Below are 27,960 nucleotides of genomic sequence, written 5' to 3'. Positions count from 1 at the left end.
ATGTACAACACTCCTGTGTTTCTCGTGCCCCGCACATTCACTGTCTCGTGTAACGCTTCACCATTTCGTGTGAGGCGCTGCCAATTTCCCTGGAGCACGAAAGACATATTTTGTAGTCTGAATGGCGGTGAATAATATAAATGAATACCCTGCCCTACATATTTCACAGGTGCACTGACCTTGAAGCCAATGCTAGCAAATGTACTGTACAAATGATATGACCCATAGTGCTCTGGATCACGTATAAGGCAAGTAGAGCAGAGCAGAAGACAATTAGAGGTTTTGTCCATAGCAAACAATTTATTTTTATAGTTAAAAAAATGCCTGGTAATCTTTAAATGGTTTCTACAAGGAACACCACCTCTTTGTAGAGGATTGTCATGTGTGGAGGGATAAATGGGCTAAGGATAATTTTAGACCTGAGGTTCAACTGCATTTGCAACCCCTGACATTCAATTAAATAAGAGCAGTTGGGAACCACTTTGTGCAGTCAGTTGAAGGTTGCAGGGGATCGCGTCCACCGTTGTTGAACACAACATGTTGCTTCGACACTTTCACTGATTTGAATGCAACTGCCTTCAACCATAGCTCACAGTGGTTGAAAAGCAGGTGAAAGCTGTTGTGGTTTGCTGCTGGAGCACTGCAAAAGGAAGGACATCATTTATGGTTATTCATAGACTTCCTGAAAACATTGGACCACTGCAAACCTCAACCTCAATTGCATGCACTAGATTGTAGAGGAGTTCAGATGACTGAATGTGGCAGCACAGTTGGCATAGTAGATAGCACGCTTACCTTTAAAGCACTAGTATACATGTTTGTTTGGCCAGGACACTGTCTGCAAGAAGTTTGTATGTTCTCCTTGTGTTTGCTTGGACTTAATATTTTTGTTATTATTATTATTATTATTATTTAACAGGATTTATCTAGCGCCAACATATTATGCAGCGCTGTACATTAAATAGGGACTTCCCCCATTACTTCAGTTTCCTCCCACATCTAAAAAACTTACAGGTAGGTTATTTAGCTTCTGATCTTAATTTGCATTACACTGTGTTAAACAAAAAAAATTAATGTGAGCTCTTTGAAGTACAGAGCCCATGGAAAATATCAGGCTTACTATTAGCATATCATATAAGTTTTCATTAACCAGATCACCTAAATCAAACCTGCGCCCTGACTAGCCATAAAAACATTTTTAAGCAAGCTCTCATTTAACTTTGCACCTAGGGGCATTGTGAAGAAATTCATTTTTAAATTCAATAACACAAGTACAACAATCTCTGTGTTTTTTTTAGAAAATACTATCTGGTTATAATTATCATTATTATTATTAAACAAGATATATAAAGTGCCAACATATTATGCATCACTGTACATTAAACAGGGGTTCCAAATGACAGACTAATACAGACAGTGATACAGGAGGAGAGGACCCTGTCCCAAAGAGCTTACAATCCAGTAGGTTAGTACTTGGTATACAGATTCTTGTATACTTGTCCTAAGGGAGCTTTTATGTGTCAAGCAAAACTTTTCCCATTGTTCGGCTTTTTCATACGTTTTAAACAGTAATAGAATTTGAGTGTTTCTAAAGTTAGAAATAAATAGATTACTAGAATTTTAGTGTGTGCTTAGAACAGTGTAGAAATACATATCCTGGGGGCTGTCCACCAATCTGTAGTGAGGTTCAACAACCATCAGGTCGGTAATCATACCAAGCAGTGAGTACGGATTCCAAAATGCCTTTCCATAAACAGGGATGCCTTACTTGGGTCTCTCCTGCTTAGTGAAACTCCATAGAAAGCAGCTTATAAGTAATCTAGCCAAATTATTTTTATATATCATAAATGGCAGTGGCTGTATTTAGCTGCATTTCAGTGCCCAAATGTTGACTTAGATCATTGCTTAGTTAGGCGGCATGAGCTTTTATACAACCATACAACTGACTCAGATCAATAAATATACCTGGTAACTTTGTTTTCGGTACATGTCAGAGGGCTCACATATTGGCCTCTCCATCAGTGGTTGTACCTGAGAAGGACATACTTCCCACACCTGTTAGCAAAAAAAACATTATGAGTATTTCAATTACATGAGGAGTATTTTTCTATTTAAGTAGAACAATCATAATACTGTATCTACAGAGGTAACATTGTAGACCAGTGTTACTCATCCAGGGTTCCTCCAGAGGTTGTTAGGCGTTCCTTTGAGCAAGGAGCAATTTGTACCTCTCAGGTCAGTTTAAGTGACACCAATACTTTTTTGACTATCTGTAAGGGTAACATTCCTCCCATTGGCCAGCAATGTAAAAGGTATTCTCCTTTTACAGGTAGGTAGCTGTGGATATAGTAACTATAAAAGAGATCCTCGGAAGACCTGAAAGTTATTTCAAGAGTTCCCCCAATGTTAAAAAGTTTGAGAAAGGCTGCTATAGAACATTTGCAAAACTTAACTTTTAAGGGTTACTTTAGCTATGCCTGTTACATAAACAGTTATAAGATCAAAAAGAAACACAGCCAGCCATTTACAAAGCTAATATTTGCATGTTTCACTTTACAACCACTTGTTGGCTCCACAGCACTACAGTAAACATTTCAATAACATTTTATACTTTGCAAGTATTGTGTCTGGGCTCTTTTATATCAAAGTCCTGTCCAGTTTGGATAGCAGGAATGATATTTCAGGAATTTAATGTGCTGGTTAGAGTCAATAAAAATCTTATGCAGTTGCATTAGATAAAAAGGGAGTAAAAGGTTTTGTCTTTGCAGAAATAACCCTAGTATGGAGTATATGAGGGGGTATTGTAGACTTCAGCCCTTGCGGGTGGTTGCAGTATGATGATAAATTATTCTCACCGGTTTTCCTGCTCTATTACAAGTGATGTAACTTTATCTTGTCAGCAGGAGGGAGAACAATAAATAGATTTGTTCCACATCATTCTCCTATTACTTGAATGTGAACATGATAAAGTTCAATGGAGGGTAAATTCAGAAGATTCCTGTTATTTCTGACTGTTCTATAACTGGGGATGGCAAACGCATGTTCAAGAAAGTTTTCTTGCCCCAGCTGTTTAAAAAAATCAAGTACATATACTTGATTTGAAATGGCACATAAAATACTGGCACATGATTTCTATTTATCAGTTAATCTTCTGCCTTTGAGATAAAGAAAATTCCCTCATCTATAAAAGTACCTAGCATTCTAAGTAATAATGCTTCCTATGCAATTTAATCAAGCACTACACATACTAAAAATGCCATTATGCTACTTTATAAAGTTGCTGTTTTATAACCGCATTAGAATGTGATAAGGTATGTAATTGTTATAAGATTTCCTGTGAAAGCTAATCAATTTGAGCTTTCAAGTTTGAAATTAATTAGATCTCTTTGATGCTTAGAAAGTAATATCCTTAATTGGCTTGCTAGGTTTCCCTTACAATCCCAAAATCTCATTAATTAGGGGATATTTTCTTCTGGAAATAAATAAAATTCATTTCCTGTTATTTCTTTGTAAAACTTCATGAGGAGCAAAGGCAATTCTAATATAATCAACGGGGCACAAAAGTAATTGGCCTTACAAGCGATGTTGTACTTTACATAATGAACCTATGTTTTAAAGCAGACCTTGCCCCTACTAGCAAAAAAAAAAAAAGCTCCTCTGATGGTCGTGCTTACATGTAAAAAGAAGGAAAAACCTTCAAGACTGGGAAATTCAGTGTTGAATTCTATGCAGCAATTGTTATCTTAGCATTCCTCACCCACAATTTATTTTGCCACCATTGAGAGCCGTTTCTCTCTCTCTCTTTCGAGTCTGTCAGTGTTTTTTTTTTTTTTGTGAGGAGCACAAAATTTATTGTGAATTTTATCTTGAAAGGTATATTTAGCAAAAAAAAAAATTAGAGCTATGTATGTATTCAATAGCTTTTCTTTTTATTCATGTAGATGTTCTACTTCAGCATTTCTAACCTTTTTAGCATGGGGTAACCCCTTGAAAAAACGTTCAGGCCTTCAGGAACCCCTTCTATAATTACTATATCCACAGCTCACAGTATATTAGTGCGGTGGTCAGTAGGAAGAATGTATCTTACATCGCTAGCCAGTGGGATGAATGTCACTATCTGTGACAGATATCCAAAAAGATCATTGGTAACTGACCTGAGAGGTACAAGGAAGTCCCAGCAACGTCTGGAGGCACCCTTATGGAGAACCATTGTTCTATGTTATCAAAACTGAAGTGATGTATTACCAAGAGTGGGAGTGATAGTGTTTTTGTCATATGTTTGAATAAAGGGAAATGCCCTTATGGCATACTCTTCAATAAACTAAAAGAGAACCTATTAGCATAGAAATATAAGGCTACTTTCGAATTTCACAGTCTGAATTTTGCATTTTGTTGCCCCTATATACATAGCAAACTGCACCAAGAGTACTTGGGCCTGATTTTATTAAAGCTCTCCAAGGCTGTAGAGGATACACTTTCATCAATGAATCTGGGTGATCCAGCAAACCTGGAATGGATTTTTTAAAAGTCTTGCTATGTGTTACCAATTGTTTTCAATCCTGAACCAGATTCATTCCAGGTTTGCTTGATTACCCAGATTCATTGATGAAAGTGTATCCTCCCCAGCCTTGGAGAGCTTTAATAAATCAGGCCTAATGTGTTTGCATTTATTACTATTACAGTTTTGGTGAGGGTCACCCTTCAGAGCAGGAAAAGCAACCACGGTACCAGAAGCCATGTGTCATAACTGGAAACCACCCTGCAATGCATAGATGACCACATGCCCAAAACTGTTCCCAACCACTCCCATTTAGTTGAGTGAGTGGTTGGGGCACTTTGGCTGTTTAGTAAACCACTGCAGGTCAGAAAATGCCATAAGATCTTTGGTGTTAATTGTTCAGTCTTCAAGGCTTCTCATCTTTATCTATGCATCACAATTCTGTTACTTTCCTGGAACAATCGCCTGCCTATCATGTGTCCTGACAGCTGCTACACAAACTTATCCAGGTTGGTTGCTCACCAAGTAGTTAAAGAAGGATAGGAATGACAACACTGCAGGAATTCATTCCAATCATGATTCCCTGATTTCCTATGATGTGTAGAGTGATGACAGATCTCATAACACAAGGAAAAAATCAGCGGTAAGATAATTTTTGTAGGAGATTGTCTTGTTTGTATCCTTCGGTATTTTATAGTAGTGTACATGTCTTTGAAAGTACAATTAAAGATGAATCCTCTGTACAGGGAGAATTATACTGCATTACATAACTATATGGGGAAATGTGATATGAGAAGAGGTTTTATGGCTGCTATCAGCTATCACTGCTGCTAAATAGAAAAGTTTGTTGATGAAAAAGTTGCAACATTATATAGCTTGTATTTGAGCAATTACAACTTATTAAAGATGTAGTTAAAATAATACTATTGGTAATATGATTTAGGACATGAACAAAAAAACAGATATTTAATTTAAGAATTCTGAAGTTATAAGTAAGCAGAATTTCTAATTGTCTATTCTAACTGCCAAGCTGGAAGAGAATAACTTTGTTCTTTACTAGTCCATTATATGTAATATCTCCTCCATTATTGTCAATTATCATAACCTTTGAAGAAAATGTCCAAAATAGAGTGCTTTCATAGGGAACGTACAGTACAGAAAAATTATAGTGGTTGAAACTTGAAATGCTTACTGAAGCTTACCTTGAGCAGGACTGCAGTATAGAACTCAAATCTTCAATACTATGCTGATTTTTTTTTACCACACAAAGATATTTGATTGAAGACAGCATACATTTACCATGATGTGTTTAAAAAAAAACAATGTGGAGCTATATTAGATGTTTTTAAGATCAAGGCTTCCACTAAAAATGGCAGAATTCAAAATGACCTTTAAAGAGTCCAAATTACTAAATTGCAGGCATTATTTGTCTAGTTATGAAATCAGTTATGCAGCTATTCTACTATTATTGGAATTCAATCATAATAAAAGCTTTTTTTTATCATAGATGAATAGAGGAATGATATTTTAAGAACTCCATACATTTTTTTCTCCTATACTTCATGTACAATAAATAAAATTAAGTGAAATCCAAAGGAAGCAGCAATACACAGGTCCAACCCATATAGGGAGCTATGGTTCCCTATTTAATGTACAATGCTGTGTAATATGTTGTTTATTTTATGATTGGCTCAGTGGATTTCACTCTTGCCTTTGCAGCACTGGGGCCCCAAGTTTAAATCTTAACCAGGGCACTATTCACACAGAGTTTGTATGATTTACCTGTGTTTGTGTGGATTACCTCTCACATCCCAGAAACATGTAGGCAGGTTAGTTGGTTCTCCCTCATCAAATTGGGCTTAGACTGCGTTAAACCCACAAACCCAGGTCTGTAAAAACATTTTTTGAAAAAATTTAGTGTAGAGAAACTTTTTCCTACACACATGCAAAATCATGCAGAAAGTCTTTCCAGAAGAGTGCAAATATGGTAATTCTATATTAATGTCTATTAATTTTATTATTATTATTATACAGGATTTGTATAGCGCCAACATATTAGGCAGTGCTGTACATTAAAGAGGGTTGCAAATAACAGACAGTGACACAGAAGGAGAGGACCCTGCCCCAAAGAGCTTACAATCTAGGAGATTGTATGGCTTTGGAATGGGATGTCCAACATTTTCATCAAGCTTTGATGATCAGGTGTTCTATCATAGCATCCAAATGGCACAGGGGATTTGCAGATCTTGTCTTCATAGTTGTTGGTGAAGACTCTTCCATTGGTTCTGGCAAAGCCCAAAAACATACATTTGGTTAATTAGCTTATTTCTAACTTCATCTCACAAAGATTGTGATCACTTTTTTGGAATGAAAGTTAGGTTTATAATGTCCTCAACTAGCACTACATCAATCAACTTACATCGCACTACATCAGTCCCTTTCCCGAAAGGATCCTAATATTTAAGTCCTCCATCTGTAAAAGCTTACACACATCGCAGATTTCGTTAGAAGCCAAGTAACCTAATATTAGTTGGAGAAAACTATAGCGCCAGTAGGTATGTACAGGGAAAGCCCACAATCTCCATACAGACCATACAGTGGATCTATTGATGTATGTTAAAACAAGGAATCGGGTACAGAAAGAGTGAATGTTTTCTGAAAAATATGTTTAAAAGAATAGAATTAATTAGACATACAATAGACATAAAATTGTTGGCAAGTTACTGTAGAATACAATATCCTCGCTGACCGGCTTTTTGTGTTGTGTCAGGTTAGAAGTAGACATTTAATTGCATCTACCTGGCAACACTTCCAGCAAGATTAATTTCCATTCTGATTGTACAAGTTATGCCAACAATGAAAAGAAGATGAAAGGTGCTAAGATTACTGCCCAGGACCGCAAGAGCTAATTTAAACCACATCAAACAAAACCATGCTGGCATTATTACAAACAGCTTCTACTCTCTATCTATAGCCGACTTCTGTAATGACCTTTCATTCAGCATTCTATGTACAGTGTGGCCACAGGTTCCTCGCAAGATTTGGGCACTTTATACAAATAAACCTTATTTCTGTAATAGTTTTTCAGGTAGGTATACAGATTTATATTTCATTTAATAAACTTTATATTTGATGTAGTTTGTCACTATAAATAAATTTTGACTATTGTCAACAGTCAGTAGATGTTGACAGTCATTTTAAGTATTAGCAAAAGCGACATGCACAATTAATCATCAGCTGTTTTATTTATCATAGCCTTTAAGATAAATTATTTTATGTGAAGTTTTGCCTTAGAATCCTGCTGATTGGTATAAATTACTGTATATATTTATAATACAGTTTATTCCCAAATAGACTTACATGGTGATTGGCAAATTCAAATAAATAATATTTAATAGGAATAAGTCCCCTATTGGGTCATAGCAAACATGCCCAAATTTAAGAATTATATTGATATAAGCGATATGAAAGCTCAGCAAATGCTTTTTGCATTTGCAGTACCACGTTCCCAAATTTGTATGCATTGACACTATATTCATAGTCTTTGTATGTTCTCCCCGTATGTTTGTAAGTGTTTTCCCTGGGAAATTCAGTTTCCTCTCTGCAAACATGCAGGTAAGTTATTATTATTATTATTATTATTATTATTATTATTATTAATAAACAGGATTTTTTATAGCACCAACATATTACACAGCGCTGTACAATAAATACGTTAATTGGCTTTACCCAAAAATTAGCCTCAGACCATGTGAATGACATATGACTATGGTAGGGACATTCAATTGTGAGCCCCTTTAAGAGACAGTTAGTGACATGACTTTGCACTGTAGATAAGATATCAATATTGGCAATGATCAATTGAATTTTTGAATATTTACACAACTCTTTCAATGTATTTTTCATTATTTGAAAACAATCTATTCTAAAACAGACATGTAATGCCCCACTCTACCTCTACCTTAACCAAAGGAGAAAAATGAGTAGCCCAACAGGATTAACAATAAAAAATACAGTTTACTTGGAATATTCACCTCCTACATGGTCATTGCTCTTCCCAGGAGTAATGACTGCCCACATGCAGCATATGTAGAACGGCCCATGGACTGCTAGGTGTCAGAAATGTATATGAGTTTAGGGTTCAGCAATTTTAACACTTTAAGAATTTTTTTACCTATCCCTATAATTGAAATTTTGGGCTGAGTAGCAGATCAGGTTTATTCTATAAAAAGGCACATGGTGTGTTGTGTGGGTTTTCTCTGGGCACTCTGGGGGGCCCATACCTCCAAAAACATGCAGGTAGGTTAATTGGTTCTCAAGAACGTGTCCTTGATATATGTTGGAATTCAGCACAACCAAAGTGCAGTGCAAGCTGCTGGGCACAATATTTAGGCATGAGTATAATATTAAAGAATAAAACTAATAGAACATATTGCATAGTAAAGGTAAAGAAAAGCATCTTGAGAAAACCTGCTACCCACCACATGATTCGTCTTCAGTATTTTTTTACCTATTAAAAAAGAAGAAAGATTTTACACGTTTTAATTTTTTTTGCTTGAAAATAATAAAAGAAACACAGCACACTTTCTATACCTAGTAAAATAGTGTAGGTAAACCTCTCTCAGGATCAGTCCCTGTTGTATCAGCGTGAATGTGATGTGTAGATCCATACACAAGTGTCTGTGTTTGTCTGCTTTTTAATGATCACTCATCATGCCATGCACTGCCAGCTTTGCAATGTGTTTATTTCTCAGGAATGTGGAAACGCTATGTGCCAACATAATTTGACAGGAAGGAAAGTTAAGCATGCTTACATGGCTAAAATCTCAAATTCCTTAATTGGGTGAAAAGGACTCAATCTGACATCTTTCTAAGCTGATCCACAATGTGGCTACTGAGTCACAGATCATCGGTGAAATACCATATGTCCAACATGCAGATCAGTTGTATATACGCCAAAAGGTTTTAGTACAATTACTGCAGTCTCCCAGATACCCAGTGTGTTTGCTTCTTACCTTAAAACGTATTATAAATGCTTCATGTTTGTTACCTTTTTATACTGCTACTATATATTGCTGTTCAAGCTTTGGGAGAGCAGTCGCATAATTATGGATAATAGACTAAAAAACAGGTGTTTAGGTGTTCCCTTTGCTCTAGCCCTACCTTTCACTATAGGATGAATTTACATCTGCTTTAACATTATTAAAGAATATTATGATAGGTGGAATCCAATAATGAATAGTTAGCAAACAATAGTGAACAAGGAATATACCCAGTATATGTGTAGATGTTACTATATGAAAATGAACCTTTGTACAGGAAATTGATGCAACGGTTTATCGGTACACTTAATTCTGACATTGCTTACTGTCTGATGCATTGTTTACTCCTTTGACATGCCCATCTAGAAATAATTGCCCCACAAAAAGGTGCGTGCAGTATGTGTTGCCAACCCACTTTAACAGATGTGAAAATGATCACACCTTATTAAATTAAACCACCAGGCAATAAAAGATACATTTTAATTGTATTTTTGGTTATCTACACCTATATTCCAGAGACTTTTCAGGTCCACGGTGTCAACCCATGCGACTGGTCTCTCCTGGCCAGAAAGCAGACTGCTGCTGTGTGGATGGGAGAGACAATCTGCACCACAGGCAACAAATAACGCTTTTGTGAACCACACCACAATCTACCGCAGCCATGTGCGGCTGAATGGGAGAGGTTAGGACCACAGTTGAGCCAGTGGAAGACCACTGCTATTCATAACAGATCCGAAAAGGACCTTACTCTGCCATCCTGTGTTAGGTTTTCTGTTCTCATGTTCCCAATATATTATGTTAGAAAACATTTATCTTCAGTTGATTTTAGTATATATTGGAAAGTTTCAATTATGACACTTTGGGCCTGATTTATTAAAGCTCTGGAGAGGCTGGAGAGGATAAACTTTCATCAGTGAAACTTGGCCATTTAGCAAACCTTGAATGGATCTGGTCCAGGATTGAAAACATTTGCTAACAAATAGCAAATTACTTTTAAGTAAACCATTCCAGGTTTGCTGGATCGCCCAGCTTCATTGATGAAAGTGTATCCTCCGCAGCCTTGGAGAGCTTTAATAAATTAGGCTCTTTATAAGGGATCGATTGAAAGGGGAAAGAATAGCTCAATGTCTTTGGCAGTGTCAGCCTAAATATTTTCTCAGTAAACATTTCATTTTAAAATGTACAGTTTAATTTACTTCTGATGACATAATTTTATAAAAATAGAAACAGAAATTACATTAGCTATACAATAGATTTAATCCCCTATTTAATGTACAGCGCTGTGTAATATGTTGGGGCTATATAAATCCTGTTTATTAATAATAATAATAATAATAATAATAATATTAATAATAATAATTAGATTGCTTTCCTCTGTAGAAATGTGGCAGAAATTGAGTGAAAAGCTTTTACAGAGCAGCTTCCTAGCTTCTGAAATCCATATTTCAGAATTCATAGACAAAAGGACATTATCAGTTATGAACCTGTATATCTGGCACGATAGTCCTGCAGATGTCATTACAAGTTGCAGGAAGAATCTCTGAGCTTCCGTTGCATTATCCCTTTAAGGAGTCATGACCTCTTAATAAGTAAAGGTTTGTTGTATGATTATATTCTGTACAGAACAGGGGATGCAACTTCAGAAGTAATCAGTACAGGATATTAGGGAACAAAGAAGAGATTTAGGTTCCTTACCATGGTGTGCACCAAATGCTGGCGTTCTCAACTTACTAATTGCTTCTTCCCTTAAGCCTGCCTTCTTTTCCCTCGTTGTCTGAGAAATCTACTTTACATACTATATAAAGCTTTCCTTCCTACATTTTTAAAAGAAGGTCATTAATATTTGAACTTCATTCTTTCAGACAGTTCACGGATTAAAGATGAAGTGCTTGTTAAGGCACATTGAGTTTACATTGCTCTCTTTGTGACCCATGCCACTCTATCCTAATCAAGACTCCTAAATTTCCCCTGGAGATCAGCTAAAAAAGCTTTCAGGAAATTAACTCTACAACAACAGTCACAGCATGAACTGGTATACCGGGAGTTTATAATAATTATAGATGTGACCATGAAGCCAGGAACAAATGAAAGGTCACATACATAGGTGTGGGGCCTACATGACATGGTTTAAACGTCTCTGGATAATGGAAAGGTTAACCTGTTTTAGGAAGAAATATTACAGAGGAGGTCCTTTCCCAATTGGTGGACATGAAAGAGAAGAGGAAGGCTTCGATGTTGTCCAAAGCAGCAATGAAGGAATTCCCAGAGGATTGCTAGCATTGGGCTTCCTACTCACCCTTTCTTCATTTGTTAGGACTTTAAATGAGATTGGCACCATTGTGTTCTTGGAGGAATTTGTTGAGATTTCTTCGCTCTGGCAGGAGAACACAATTGTATCTTCTCAATATGTAGATGTCGGGATGTGGCATCACTTTTAAATATATAATGAGGAATAAGCTCAATTTCATATAAATAAGGAGAAGACAATTCTCCTGAATGGACCGGTCAGTGGGTGCGAAGTGGGGATCAGAATTGTTCCCAGAATCATATATTCAGGAATTATAAAGCCTGAAGACACTATCATCCCACAAGCCTTCATCTTTATTACCTTAAGTTAGCCTATAGAGATTATCACTAGGACCCCCATGAATTTCTTTCTCTAATGGACCAGAGACAGTTCTATGATTGGAGAAGAGCCCAGCCAGCCATGCTCTCCTTCAGTCATAGAGGTCTTTCTGCTCCATTGTGCTGTATGATTCTGCAGTTCATTGCTGCCTGCACACCATAGGATCAATATTTATAAATGCAGTGTGTGTAATGTAATAAATATGACCCTAAGTGTCATTGATGTGTAATGAGATATTGATTCTGTTTTAATTTATATTTCAAGGTTACACAAGAAAAAAGGTGCTAAAATGGTAATTGTCCTGTTATCCCATGGGGGCCATAGCTTATGGGACCTTTTCCTACAGTAAGCCTATTGTAAATTTTGGCATAGTTATAAACACTTGCCAGTAAAATAATGTAAATAATTACCTCTCCTGCAGGTAGGAGAATCCATTCCATGCAGGAGATTGGCAATCCTGAGAAGTGTTGGTTTCCTTGCAGACTTCACAGAAAAATTAGTTATTAATGGAGCAACAGGACAAGCAGTAGGATAGATATTTACATATTAGATATTTACATTCTTCTTGTGCAAGCAATGGTTTAAATCTAAACTCTAGGTATGGTAAAAAAAAAAAACCTTTAGTGGGGATAGCCCCACACTGGAGGGTTGAATGCTAATTTATGTCGAAGGATGATTAAAATAAGTACTTTTTCCTACATTATTCCAAGTTCCCCCGGCTCCATTTCTGTAAGGCTGGGTCCACACTGCCTATTCCATAAATCAATCCAGCCTGTGGCTGCAAGCACTATCGTTATCCCCAGTTAAGACCAATTGGTTAAGACCAATATTATTATAATGGGGGGGCTGAGTGCCTATCCACACTTGGATTGTGGAAAGATAAGGAGCATGCCAGTTTCTTTGGTAGTGTGGAGTGATATAAGTAAAAATAATATTTCCATCATCCCTGGACATAAATAAGCTGGAGTTCAGCTTTCAAGTAAACCTGTCAAGAAATGAGTGCAGTTTAAACTGAACACATCATATAAAATGCAGAAGACGATGTCTTACCTCTAGTGAAAACCACGTCAAAATGAGCACAGCTAGAAATAGACATATATATATATATATGCAAATCACAACTTTCCATGTAAAGGTCAATATTCACCATATTTCTCACAATATGCTTAGATTGAATTGTCTAGATGTGTAACAGATTTACTGTATATCTGGGTTCGCTTTCCTTAGACTACTTTTTTTATTACTCTAAATAAGCCCAATGAAATCTCATACTCCCTCCAGCTTTTGCAAATAAATAAAAATGTATGGATTCTTTTCTTGTAAGTCAAAATATATTTTTCTAAATCTGCCATTTAGGTGTATTGCCAGCCTGCAGGGGACCAATCTAGCCCTACAGATGTGCCAGAACTTACTGGTCCCATGCAATTCCTGTTTATGTAGACTTCTCTTCTGGATCCTAAGAACAGGTCCTGTTCACTCGACAGTCCATGTCCCACAGTTAGAACATTTGTCTGGAGATCAGCTTCAAGACCATCAAACCTGTTTACCCAAACAAATAGGACAGATCACACTTGATGGTACCCAAATATTGCATAGCAAATAATTACCGAAAGCACCAAAGCTATTTCCCCATGAAAGCTTTACTTCTCCATCCATGTATGTACATGTGCACATGGTATCAGAAAAACTTGCCATCCTCATGTTTGCATGTGTTGCAACTGTTTCTTGTCACATGAAAGCATATGTTATCTTTTGCACTTCTCTTGTCATGTATCTAATTTCAGTTTAATGCGGAAGCCAAGCAATAGGACACCCTCGGTGCTTACTGAAGTCCAGGACCCTGGAAAATGTTTTGCTGAAATCTGATTCGTATTCTAGCATTAAAAAATGAAAAGTATCTTAAATATGATCATACACAGGGCTATGTTTAATATATACTTGGATTTGACATTAGGTAGAGGGGAATTACTTTAATATTTTCTACAAACATGGGCATTGCAGGGGTCATGTCCACATTTTGTATGTTTCCTGATTGAAGTATTTTCTTTTAAGTGCCAAGTGGTGAAGACATTGGGCACGTTTTTTTTTAATCTTTCCAACACCGGAAAAGATACGCTTTCATCAGTAAACGTGGGTGATCCAGCAAACCTGGAATAGCTCTGCTTTCAGGATTGAAATCATTTGCTAATATGATATATATGATATTTTTTAGCAGTAGGGAACACGTAGCTTCCAACTGTTCCTCATCATAAAAGTTTTAGGGCTGCGGGGTGGCTCAGGGGTAAGCACTCGGACAGGGCGCTATTTGTATGGAGTCTGCAGGTTCCCCTCGTGTTTGTGTGGGTTGTCTTCCACATTCCAAAAACAGGCAGTTTGGTTAATTGGCTTCCCCTTAAATTGACTTTAGACTGTGTTATTGAAATATACCTATGGTAGGGACATTATATTGAGCCCCTTTGAGGGACAGTTAGTGTCATGACCATGGACTTTGAAAAGCTTTGTGTAATTTGTTGGTGCTATATAGTTACTGGATAATAATATTCTAATCCCTGCAATATTCCCTTTGGTATTTGAAAAGTCAGTACACAGGAGAAGTAAAGGTATAAAAACACCAGTTACATTCAACTGGACCTGTTCCAGTGATGTTGAAGACATTTCACATCTTTCCAGATGCTTCTTCAGTTTTTATAACTGGGGCATGGTAGGGGTATGTCCTTTGCCTGCATAACTTACAATAAAAGGTCAGCTTTCTAATTTCTTAGAAATTTTGGAGGGATGGATGATGGTAATATATGTGAAGATCCAAAGTTGTGAAGTTCCTTTAATCAGGTTGATGTCAGAAGAATCTCCAGGTAAATGAGGGACTGACATCAAATTTCAAAAGAAAAAAGAAAAGCAAGAGAAGATTGCACATAATAAACTACAAAGTATAATTTTATTACAGGCTGCTCTATCATCTGCCTCCTTAGACAAAAGTGATTACCGGTACCTCTGGTGGAAATCACCTTTAAAGCTGAGCTTTTATTTAATTATATAGTGACTCTGATTGGTATAAGTTGGTAGCAGAAATCAGAACATAGAACATTATGGCTCTACAGGTAACCAGACATATTTCTGGTGTTTTTTACAATCTTTAATGCATCTTAGCATCCTAGAGGAAAGGTTAGGGTCCAAGTGGTCTTGATGATGTGATCACAATTACCAGCCTTGTGAAGAGCACAAGAAAAGTTTGTTACTTTTACAATATTATTCCTATCAATTGCCTCCAGATGTATCATGTTAAAAACTGTTCTTCATTCTTTAAAAAGATTGTCAGATGTCTTCTTAAAAAAACAGGCTGTGAGACATCTATCATTCTATAAATGACTCTGAGTGTGAATTCTTTTCACCAAGAATTCAGCCAAGAGATAAACATAGTAGACTTACAGTATATTTTTAAGGTTTATGCTTTTCAACATTGAAAGGTGAACATATTTTCCAAGAAATCACCTCAATGTCTATTTATTCTATCTGTAGTCTTTATTTATGGTGGTGGACCTGGTGAGCACCCGTATAGGTGAATATGTAGATATTTAGAATTAGGACAACCCTGCAAGTAACTAATAGAACGTATGTTGTCAAATGTAATAAAAGGCATTGAGTGGGAGTATTTATCACAGAAACATGATGAATAACTCCTGGGAATGGACTGATTGTTAGGTTATATGGGTAATAAGGATTTGTGTTGAAAGATGCAAAATGCTTTACTAGTTGATTGAATGTAGTCTGATTACAGTACAGAAGGAAGGAATACTAAGGTAAAAAATTCTCAGCTAGCATGCCCATCAAATGTTAGATGAGGATGTGACTTAATAAACTCAGTGCTTCTTTAGGCAGCTAGTTATGTGAACAAGGTCACATATCATCTTTTAAAAAATATGGAAGAATGAATATTTAGGCAAACCCATCAACAAGAGTCCCTCAACCTGTGTTTCAACAAAAGAAAAAGTTATATTAGTTCTTTATCCAAACCATTTTGGATTCAGAGTTCTACAATATAAAATTGAAAGGTCCCATTAATAATTATTTCCATTTTTTTTTATTCCATACAAACTATTTGTGATTTAGAGTTTCACAATATTAAGTTGGAAGGCCAATGAGGAATTTGATCTTTCAGTATTTCTCAGCCGGAGTTTCTCTAGAGGTTGTTAGGAGTTCCGTGGGCCATAAGCTTGTTCAGGTGATTTTAACCAATACCAATAATTAATGGCTATCTGTAAAGATGACATTCTTCCCACTGACAACCATGCAAATGTACTGTGAGCTATAGCTATAGTAGTTATATACCACGGGTTCCCAAAGACCTGAAAGGCATTTTTAAAGGTTCCTACATGTTAAAAGGTTGTATTTGTAAAAAGGTTGTAATTGTAAAAAGGTTGAGAACAGTTGTTCTTTTTATACAAACCATTTTTGATTCAGAGATTCAGAATATAAAGTTGAAGGTCATATAGATAATGATTTTTGACAAATGGCATAATCAAGCAATTCTTCCAAAATCCAACAAATCTGTATTCTTGCCATGATATGTTATAATTGTTTTACCCCCGAAACTGTTTCACAATTACTCTCTAATAGTATAATATGGCTGTTTAACTACAAATCCTCATATAGGTCTATTACATGTGGTGTAAGGACCTCTCTAGATCCACCTAAAAGCTGCTACATGATTTGCATTCCTGAATAGCTTTTCTTGTGCCAGCTGTTTTTTTTAGCTTGACATCTAAATTGAGTGAATCATTTCATGAATTTATAAGACTAAACTGACTCATCAGTTTCTGTTAAGTGCATTGAGATAATCCTCTCACATTTATATATACATACTCTCTAGAGTTGGCCCAATCAAATAGACACAGTTGGATTCTGATAAAACTGGAATGAAGCAGTTTCAAGAAATGTTGAATTTTTCCTTTTTATGTTTAAATCTTAACACATATTGTTTTGTGCCAATGTTTAAACATAAATATAACCTTGCATGAGTGGAACTTTCTGATTTTACTCTTAGGAACTAACAAGCTGCTAAGGTGATGCACAGCTCATATTTTGGCTCCAAATTAAGCATCTTCATTTTAATGAGATTTCTCCCTCTTGTTTTGTATGCAGTATCTTACCATGGGATTTTTTTTTATGAAAATACAAAACATTGGTATGCTGTATGTTGGCACATTTAGCAATGGAAAAACTGGAATGTAGGGTGTTGGAAGATATGAAGTCACAACTGATGTCTCACAACAACAGGGCATGGTTGCTGGGCTTTGTCGGATTCTGGAAACTGGGCATAGAAGGCTCAACTTCACACTTCATGTGAAATATACTTGGCATCTTCAACAAATGTCTGTATTGTGTAGGGGACATACAAACAATTATACAATAGACTAAATACAGTGATGCAGCTCTCATACGGTTTATAATATTTAGCCTTATAGTTAGATATTTTAGACATTTTCTTTAGTTTTAAATTCTGCAGCAAAGTTTGTTGCACAAGACAGCTCCTTGGTAGCTGCCAGGCTTTTTATAGCAGAAATCCTGGTATCATGCAAGAAATGCCTACCCCTTACCGGAGAATGAACCGCTTGAAGATCGCCATTAATGTATATTTGTGAATTGCAGCTTTTTCATCTAGTGTAGAATTCTATTAGTGTGGACTGTTTCCCCCATCGCTTAGATTGTAAGCTCTTCTGATCAGGGTCCTCTCCTCCTCCTTTGTCTGTGTCTGTCTTTCATTTGCAACCCCTTTTTAATGTACAGTGTTGTCTAATATGTTGACGTTATATACAGTAAATAAAACTGTTTATTAATATTAGGTTTACTTGTATCATCTAAATTGGCAACACTGAACACAATGAATACTTTGCGTTTGCACATTTTTGTTGCCTTGAACAATGGAGCCCAGTTTATGGTTTGAACAAGCCATTATATGTTTTATAAAGAGTGGAGAAGTCACAGATGTGCAGGATTCTCTAGTAGTAGAAATGGATGTATTGTCTGCTTTTATTTTCCTGAATTTGGTAATGCTAAAATTCATACAGTGGCTGTAAAATAGTATTTTTAATGCTAATGCTAATCCTATAAAATTAGAAATATTATTGTTTGTTTATTTAGTCAAATCTTGCTTTCTTTTAGAACCTGCTTTCTACTTTGGCGATGTGGAACTGTATGTGGATGAGAGTGCGGGATACATAGAAGTACGTGTGTGGAGGACGGGTACTGACCTTTCAAAAACCGCCACAGTCACAGTGCGTTCACAGAAGACAGAACCGGTGTCAGCAGTTGGTGAGCATTATACAGTTAAACTCATTATATTACTCTGTCTATTTATTTCTCTAGTTATAGTTCTATCTATTTATCCATCTCCCTTATATTCTTCAAAACATTATAGAGCTATAAATGTAACTCCACATTACTCTATATTTTGTACGTTTTTGCGTAGATATTTCAACTTTACTTCATAAATATATAATACAATATTACAGTTTATCTTTTACTTACTTCATGCCTACATAAGGTAATGGAGCATCCATTGTATACAGATTTTTTTGTTCACATTTCTGTCTGTCTTTAGTATTGCTGCAGTTGCTGTAACTAAACCATAGCTTACAATAAATGCTTTACATATACATACTCAGAATTATTTACCATGGCAAAGAACAGATGCAGCAACACATAACAACAAGATGGAATTTATATCTCACAAGTGTGGTTACTGTAAAATAAAACATGGTTGATAGTTTAGAGTTTCTGGATTTGGCACAATATTACTGTCCTTTGCATGGCTCTATTTAAAACCAATGCAGCTGTACCCATGCAATTGCCATGGGTGCTGTAATGTAATGTAGTATAAACATTCGTTTTATATATTATTTTGCCTGCAATAAAAAAAACAGTTATAGCAGCATTATACTCAGAATTGAACACAGAAACTCTAGTATATGATTGGATATATGGTTGAGATAAACAGGTAGAAGTTTGTTATGGTAAAGGACATCACCATTTGTCTGCAGATTTAGTGTTGCCTTTGCATTTTTTTAATTTACTGGTAGATTCATTGTGTTCACTAAATTATTGGGTGATCTTGGCTTCAAGAAAAAGTCCTCAACTGTGGAAGCCATGCCCTAAACGTGTAAACAAAGAATAGAGGTCTATTCATCAGTATTGTTTGTAGGCCTCTAGCAAGGTAGAGCAACATGACTTTGTTTCCTCATGTCAGAACTGTACCTCTGATAACTGTCTGATGACTGGAGAGAAGTGATCAATTCAGAAAAGGAGTAGGGCATACAGTACAGATTCAGTGAATAGATATTTTAGAAGCAGGGGGATGCGTACAGTGCAGTTTGTCAGATACAGCTTTCTCTCCAGCAAGGAGAACAATGAGCAGCACAGTAGTGACATTCCTAAGTCTAATGTGATTAGTACTCACAGGTAGCATGCCTACCTCTACAGAATTTATAGTTGTGAGCGTATATTCACAGTAATGCCTAAACACCATCACATACCAGAAGGTAAAGTACAATTTTTCAGAGGAAACTCAAGGCAAAAATGAATTTGGGTACAATTTCTTAATGTTAAAACTAACATAAAATCCCCACTTTTAGATCAAGTTCACATTTTTTTTTAAGTTTTTTTTATTGTACAGATTTACATTGGTAAGATAGATAAATTAACAATTTCCACACAGTTTCAGTTTAATCTGACTTTAATATGACTTTTTTCAGCTGGCATTGACTATGTGGGAATCAGTCGAAATCTAGATTTTGCCCCAGGAGTGAACATGCAGACATTCCGTGTGGTCATTCTGGATGACTTGGGACAACCAGTACTTGAGGGGATCGAGAAGTTTGAACTTGTGCTACGTATGCCAATGAATGCTGTTCTTGGGGAGCCCAGCAAAGCTACGGTGTTCATCAATGACACCATCTCTGACTGTAAGTGACTGTCATTGCTTTTTTGTCCCAGTAGGGGTACTTTTTATGTGGTGTCACAGATGAGGGTAGCCCAGTTGCATTAAATGTATATTAAATGACCAGAAGTGTGTCAGGACTGCCCTTCAAATGATTGAGTTTAGTGTCTCTGGTAATGGGTATTGTTAGTGCTACAGCATAAAACAGCATTTTAGACAATTGCATGCACAAACCTTGTGGCATCAATCTAGGGAAGGCAATTTTTTGTTCTGGAAAGTCCGTGGCTCTGTTTATAAAGCCAGACCATAAAGACATGGTTTGATAGCTTTAGATTTTGTGCCAGGCATTCTTACCCAACGGACACAAATTCCCACAGATACACTCCAATATTTTGTGGAAACCCTTTCTAAAAGGCAGGGGCTGTTATAGGGGAATTCATATTAATGCCCATGATTTTGAAATGAGGTGAGATGTGATTGTCAGTGTTTATAGTATATGTACCATTAATAACATCATTACAGGCTTCTATATAATATTTACCAAATGTTAATGTTTCTTCTTCAAAGTGCCCAAAGTGCAGTTCAGAGAACAAACATACACAGGAAATGAAAAGGATGGAAAGATCACAGCCATGGTTTATAGAAGTGGAGATGTCAGTTATAAGTCTACAGTACGTTGTTATACCCGACAAGGATCTGCGCAAGTGATGATGGACTTTGAGGAACGGCCAAACACAGATAGCTCAATCATCACCTTCCTTCCAGGTATTGTGTTCATTCGTATCCAAAGGCTGTAAGGCTTTGTTTACATTCTTTAAAATGATAACAGACCTTTAGAGAAGATATAAACATATATGATAAGAAATGATAACGCTATATTACTGTAATATGTACAATTCCAGTAACTAATTCTATAATGTTTTAAATGTGCCATATTTATATATATGCTGTATATTCTATCATGGATATAAAATGATTATAGTCTAAATTGATAGATCCAAAACAAGGCAAAATAGTAATACTAACATATCTTCACATGCACCTGATCATTGGTTGTTTCAAATGAACTCCTTCAAGCCCAAAATCTATAGATATTTCTTTCTTCCATGTTTGTTTGTGCTAGGCGTACATTAATATTATCAATAAAGAAAACATACTACTCTTGGTAAAATTGTTTTTGTTTTTTACATGTTTATAGGAGAAACAGAACGGCCGTGCACTGTTGTTCTTGTTGATGATTCCATCCACGAAGAAGAGGAAGAACTGAGATTAGTCCTTGGCACACCAAAAAGTGATTCCCCCTTTGGAGCATCCATTGGAGAACTCAACGAAACTTTGATCAAGATTAAAGATGACGCAGACAGTAAGACTATAAAAAACTCATAAAATTGTACTTCAAGAATGCAGATAATAGCTACGTTAACTCATAAATGTTGTATTTTTCAGAGGCAATCATAAAGTTTGGAGACACTAAGTTTAGTGTGAGTGAACCAAAGGAACCCGGACAAATCGTAGTTGTAAAAATTCCAGTTGTTCGTCTAGGAGACACTTCAAAGGTCTCCATTGTGCGTGTTCACACAAAGGATGGCTCTGCTACCTCTGGAGAAGATTATAACCCCGTGTCAGAAGGTACACACCATTCTGTTTATAGACTGTTGATCAATTCCTCAACCACATAGCAACATGTTGGTATTTGTCTGTGTCAAGCTTATTGATCTTATAATGCAACACGTGAATGCACGTGGTATGGCAACAAAACACGGATAGTTTAGGAATGTAGAGCGGGAACAAAATGAACAATTTTGATCTGTTTGGTGACGTAATTCACGTCACATGAAAAACTTTTAAATAAAACCTAAATTTAGGGCTGATATTTCAAAGGACCCAATTTATTTGTTCAATAAAAATGACATTTATTATTTTGTAGAACCAGTATAGGTATTTTATTAAATTTTGTTCTTAAATTGCTAACATCTGCACAGTGTCCCTAGGAGAACAGGGTCAGCTCTCGGTCAAGGTTCTTCTGCTTACAAGACAATATAGCAAAGGGGAGACCACATCAATGACCTGCTGCAGTGGGTCCTGGATCACACAGTATTACCTGACTACATTGTAGTGTTTGGTATTTAGCAGCCCCTGACTAATTTACCTATGCCTTAATTGTAAGAGAGTTTGCATTAATGTATTTCCATTCTGAAATATAGAATTGGGCAAAATAAGCCAAATAATAACTTTTTAATGTCAATTTTGACTTTTGGTTAGTTTCAGAGCTTTTTAATTTCTGCAATTACTGCTTACTGACTGTTCCGTAAATTTTATTTTATATATATATATATATATATATATATATATATGTATTTATATTTCTAACAAGTGTATGTAAATGTAGCCTAACTCTGCACAGGCATTGGTGTAAAATAAATGAGTATCAAATGTAAATATTTCAAAATGCCTTTTTAGTTTGTTTTAAATCATTTCTTAAAAATAAGGCAAAAATGAAAATATATACATTTGTAATTCCAAGTATTCCCACACGTGAACAGAATGTATTTTAAATATTAAAACAGCAGCATTTGGAATAAAAAACAGCAACCTAGATTAGGCATGTTCCTTTCAGAGGATGGTCAAAGACCTGACATGAATGAGAAATTAAATATCCTATTGTGTAGGAGCTTGTCCAAGCAAAGCCTGCTGACCTTGGGAAGTCCTTCTCAAAAAAGGGATTTCTTTGTAGGAAATCCTAATATTTACACATAATCATAGTGATACAGGTTGAGGATCCTTGTTGTGTTTGAACAACTCCCACTAAAGAGTTGGAAAGAATTTGACCAAGTATAGAAACTAAATCACATTAGTAAATAAGCATGTATTTAGAAAATAATTACTGTTTTTTTTTTTCATTTTACATGCAAACCTTCTTAAAACAGTTTAGAAAGTTTTGGAAAATAAATCCTAATTATAAAACTCAAACTTTTTATTATCGGACAAATAAATGTGCAGTGTATACATTTTACAAATAGTCTATGGTAAAGCTATAAATATTTTATACTAATTGTTATTTTAATAATGTTTTATTCTATATTTATTATATACTAATAGTATTTTTTTTTTATATTATTTAATACTTAGACTTTTGATGGAAAAGCTATAAATTACACTCCTTTTTTCTTTTTCTTTTTTAAGAAATCGAGTTTAAAGAAGGTGAAACCCAGCACATTGTGGAGATTGAAGTGCTATATGATGGAGTTAGAGAGATGAGGGAAGCCTTTACGGTACATTTAAAACCGGATGAAAATATGGTAGCAGAAATTCAGGTAATTACACCCGATTAATAGACCTCTCTTCTTGGCCTGCCAAGTCTGTGTTTGTGTAAATAGATAGTAATAGAAACAAACACACATATTGCATATCACTTAAATGCTTCATATTGAAAATCATTAGGGTATACAGGGATAAGTGTTCTAATGGACATTACAAACAATTATATAAAAATGTATTTTCAACATCTGATTGATTGAAAAGATCTGCAAACAACAACTTCTTTTCAAGTCATCCAGCAGGGCATATATATATATATATATATATATATATATATACACAGTATATGTATATACATTATAAGTGTTTAGATGCCAAAAAAATTCTGGCCTAAAATACACTGGGCACTTGTAAATAAATTATAATTAATTTGAATTTATTGATTATTTTGAATTATTACCACCGTCCCCCATTAGTTTTATTTGCCTTTTCATCTACCTTGGGCCAGGCTGTCATACACATGAAAGTATACCCATGCCAGGCTGTGCAAAATTCCATAATCTCAACTTTTCTTTATGCAGAACATGAAAGAGTGCAAGTGCAAGCATATTATTTTATTTTAATTTTGCCGGTTTAGCTATGAAATATTTACATTTTCTCTATCTATGATACTCTAACTAAGGGGTATCAGGGGTGAGAGACCCCCTGAGGTCTGACAGTTGCCTCTGTATTTGCTGCCTGCACTCATGCTGATAACACATGCTGTCTTCCAGCACCTATATAACCACAACACTATCTGAGCCCTGTAGTGGTTTCTGTTCCATTTTAACTACAGGGCTCTGTTATGTGATACTTTATGTACATCAAGGGAACAGCGTGTGTTATCATCAGGAGCTCAAACTTGTTGGGAGGGCAGCAGCTGCCAGACTTCATATGATCTTTGATCTTTAACTCTGAGGGCATAGAGTTATCCATACATAGGGTAAGTTTTATATGTATATTTATTAGTTATGGCTATAATAATGTATAGCTGATTCCTGGGCACAAACACTTTCATATAGACTCCTTAGTACACAAAAAGATGTAAATCCACTTTAGGAGCACAATGCCTTTGCAAGGACAGTTATTACCCTGTAAAAGTAGCAGTGACATTATGACTCTGCTGCACACAGCCCTGACGAAGTTATGGGTGGGAACCAGTGGGCCGAATACAATGATGGTGGATACAAGACCAGTTATACTGCGGAAGGAGAGAGAACAGCAGGAACTGGTCTTTATTATAGAAACTGGCACAGAGGCAAAGTTTAAACCCATTTTTCCTCTTTCTTTTAAAACCGTCACTACTTCCCACCATACATATCTCCCCTCTCATTGCCCCAGATTTACTAAAGTTCTCCAAGGCTGGAGAGAATACACTTACATCAGTGAAGCTGCGTATTCCAGCAAACCTGGAATGGATTTCCTAAAAGTCATTAGCTATTTGTTAGCAAATGCTTTCAATCCTGGATCAGATCCATCCCAGGTTTGCTGGATCACCCAGCTTCACTGATGAAAGTGTATTCTCTCCAGCCTTGGAGAACTTTGATAAATCAGGGTCATTGTGAGCAAATTCGCCCACCTACTAGATTGTAAGCTCTTAGGGGCAGGGTCCTCTCCTCCTGTGTCACTGTCTGTATTTGTCTATTATTTGCAACCCCCTATTTAATGTACAGCGCTGTGTAATATGTTGGCACTTTATAAATCCTGTTTATTATTATTATTATTATTATTATTAATAATAAAAATCATATTATTAATAATATTATTAATAATAATTAAATTCTGGATACAAATCCAATTAAGACTTCACATTCTTGTACTTGAAAAACATTTACTTAAGCTGAGTCCAGCTTTAACACATGTAAATATTTGGATCAATTATGGCAGATTCCCTCTAAGGTGTACCTCCAGCTATAGTGTATTTTTTAGTTCTGAATAAGATGGAGAAGGGTTACAACCATTTTTGGGTTTACAGGAAGTAAAGAGGAATTCTCCAACACAAACACACAAAAATATATTTTTCAGTTGAGTGGGGAAAGGCTGGAAGGTTGGTATTTACATCTGTGCTTCTGTACATCTGTGCCCCATTGCAGATTTTCACTCACTTCTTATTTGATAGAACTGTTGTCACTGAAACAGGAAGTGAGGGAAAGCTATCTAACGGATCCCTAGGCAGCAGTTAGAACCAACCTGATTTTCTGACTCCCTCCCACTCTATCTAAAACTAAAAGCAAAAGTATAATATGATTATTTGTAGACCGTTCACATGAAGCTAGCTAAACACATGTGCAGGTCTTATATAAAATCATATATTGGTGATGGGTGTCCATGGTATCTTACTATCTCTGCAATATTTTACATTTTTAGATGTCTAAAGCCATTGTGTACATCGAAGAAATGAACAGCATGGCAGACGTGACGTTTCCCTCAGTTCCCCAGGTGGTCTCTCTCTTTATATATGATGACACCTCCAGAGCCAAAGACAACCCCAACCCTGTAGCTGGGTACCCCGTTGCCTGCATTACAGTAAGTATTATGTGTGACATTTACAGGAATCTGAGACAACTAATTGTGATCATTTTCGAATAAAGCATGTATTACTATTTTATTGTTACAATAAACAAAGCAAAGGTTTGGCTTTGTTGCAAGAAATAACCTTCTGGGTCAACCATATACACAGTATGCTCCAGCAAAATTTAGTATAGACCGCAACCTTTTATTGTTCTGTATTTTAAGAAAGGTCATTACAGTGCACTGTAAAAAATCCTTTTATATAGTGAGTTCTATATCCATTTCCACATCTATAGTCACACAATCATTCTTAGAAGGCATATTTATTAAGGGAATGCACATTGATATTAGATCTGTAGAACTTTCACTAACCTCCATCTGAAAGACTTAGCATTTGTTATGCATGCACCTTGACACCTGCTTTAAAGAATAAAACTTGTTAAACTGAAAAAAGTTGAAATCACATGGCACATTTTACTATAAGGTCCCATTCTTACTTCTAACATTGACCTTTATATTGTGAAGGCTACACAAGTTGACCATATGTAGGTCTTCTGTTACTGTTTGGTATTCTCTTTTGGGTCTTTAACCATTTTCTATATCTTACAGGCTTGTAATCCTAAATATTCAGACTATGAAAAAACTAGCTCCATATGCACCAGTGAAAACATTAATGACACACTGACCCGTTACCGCTGGCTGGTCAGTGCACCCAAGGGTCAGGACGGAGTAACCAGTCCTATGAAGGAGGTGGACTTCGACACATTCTTCACATCCTCAAAAATGATCACTCTGGATTCCATATATTTTCATGCCGGGTCACGAGTACAGTGTGCAGCACGTGCCGTCAATTCAGATGGGCACGAAGGTCTGGAACTTCTAAGCCCTATTGTGACAATAAGCACAGAAGAAGGTGAGTTTTACTATATTACTTCTTTTGTTGGTGTGAAATGGCATTTAGGATAGGTAACAGGCGTTGTTTTTTAAAGGTATTTGAAACATCTCAAAAGATCGCTGCATAAGCAGTGAAATATTTGTGCATGTGGTTCTGTGAGACAGGCTTTGGCTTTGTTTGGCAGCAGGAAATTCTCTTTAGGGTTGATGGAAGGCAATATCAATTATTGAAATTAAAGAGATCGTAAAGATTTCTCCTGATTGGCATATATCTAGAGAAATAATACATGGTTAAATAATAAGGTGATACAAGATTATAGCTGTTCCTGCCTGTTCCCCATTTGGTTGGTATTTGAGAGAACACTGTGAATCTGCCCACATTCAAAGAAATGGAATAAATTGGCTCTGAGTGGTTCCTGAGGAAGTGGATCCAAGTCCGTGAAACGCGTAGAACCCTCTATAAACTGAGACTATCACAAAATATATGCTTAATTAAATTTAATAAATATCAAGTTTTTTTAAGTAAGTGTTTGAGATAATAGGTTAATGTTAAGTGCCTTTAAAATGTTTTCGGTTTTGTAGTAATGACATTAAGGTGTGGCATGGTCGATTAGGTTAAGTAGGGGTACCATTGTTTTCTAGCCCAAAAGACTAACAAAATATTTTTTTGTATTGAAACTGCTTGTAAAAACATGCATTGTTTGCGAGGAGCACCAATTTAGGTTTTTTGGAGGCGGCAGGGCAGCAAACTACGTGGCATTTATCCCAAAAAAAGGTTAATAAACAGACCATTCAGTATAATGTTGACCATCATTATCCACATTAAGCCAAAAGCCTAAACTTAATCTTTAGCTGTCATTTTGGTGAATGTTCTCCAAGCATTGTTTCTCTTCACACAGGCCTTTGCCAGCCTCGAGTGGCAGGAGTGGTGGGAGCAGAACCATTCTCTGCTAAAATGCGTTATACAGGACCGGATGACCCAGATCATCCAAATCTGATTAAAGTCACTGTAACTCTGCCTCACATTGATGGTAAGTGACAAACTAATTTCAGTGATACAATTTTGAGAAATATTATTTAACATCATCGTGTCATGCTTTTTTTCCCTAATTGTACATGTTATTATTGTCCATTGCAGGTACAGTATAATCAGGTTTAC

General features: G+C 36.0%; 1 protein-coding gene across 1 annotated transcript in view; it reads left to right on the top strand.

Moving 5' to 3' along the window:
• Positions 1-27,960, top strand: part of FREM2 (FRAS1 related extracellular matrix 2) — a 120,705-nt gene that overhangs the window by 71,850 nt on the left and 20,895 nt on the right. Inside the window, exons 7-15 of the mRNA XM_072403953.1 lie at positions 18,326-18,475; positions 19,915-20,124; positions 20,667-20,864; positions 21,298-21,462; positions 21,546-21,728; positions 23,283-23,413; positions 25,764-25,922; positions 26,517-26,820; positions 27,701-27,832. Coding sequence (XP_072260054.1) covers positions 18,326-18,475; positions 19,915-20,124; positions 20,667-20,864; positions 21,298-21,462; positions 21,546-21,728; positions 23,283-23,413; positions 25,764-25,922; positions 26,517-26,820; positions 27,701-27,832 — 1,632 coding nt within the window. The remainder of the gene's footprint in view (positions 1-18,325; positions 18,476-19,914; positions 20,125-20,666; positions 20,865-21,297; positions 21,463-21,545; positions 21,729-23,282; positions 23,414-25,763; positions 25,923-26,516; positions 26,821-27,700; positions 27,833-27,960) is intronic.

The sequence above is a fragment of the Pyxicephalus adspersus genome, chromosome 1 (assembly GCF_032062135.1).
Source record: "Pyxicephalus adspersus chromosome 1, UCB_Pads_2.0, whole genome shotgun sequence".
NCBI classification, from domain to species: Eukaryota; Metazoa; Chordata; class Amphibia; order Anura; family Pyxicephalidae; genus Pyxicephalus; species Pyxicephalus adspersus.
This window is presented reverse-complemented; position numbering and strand designations above follow the sequence as displayed.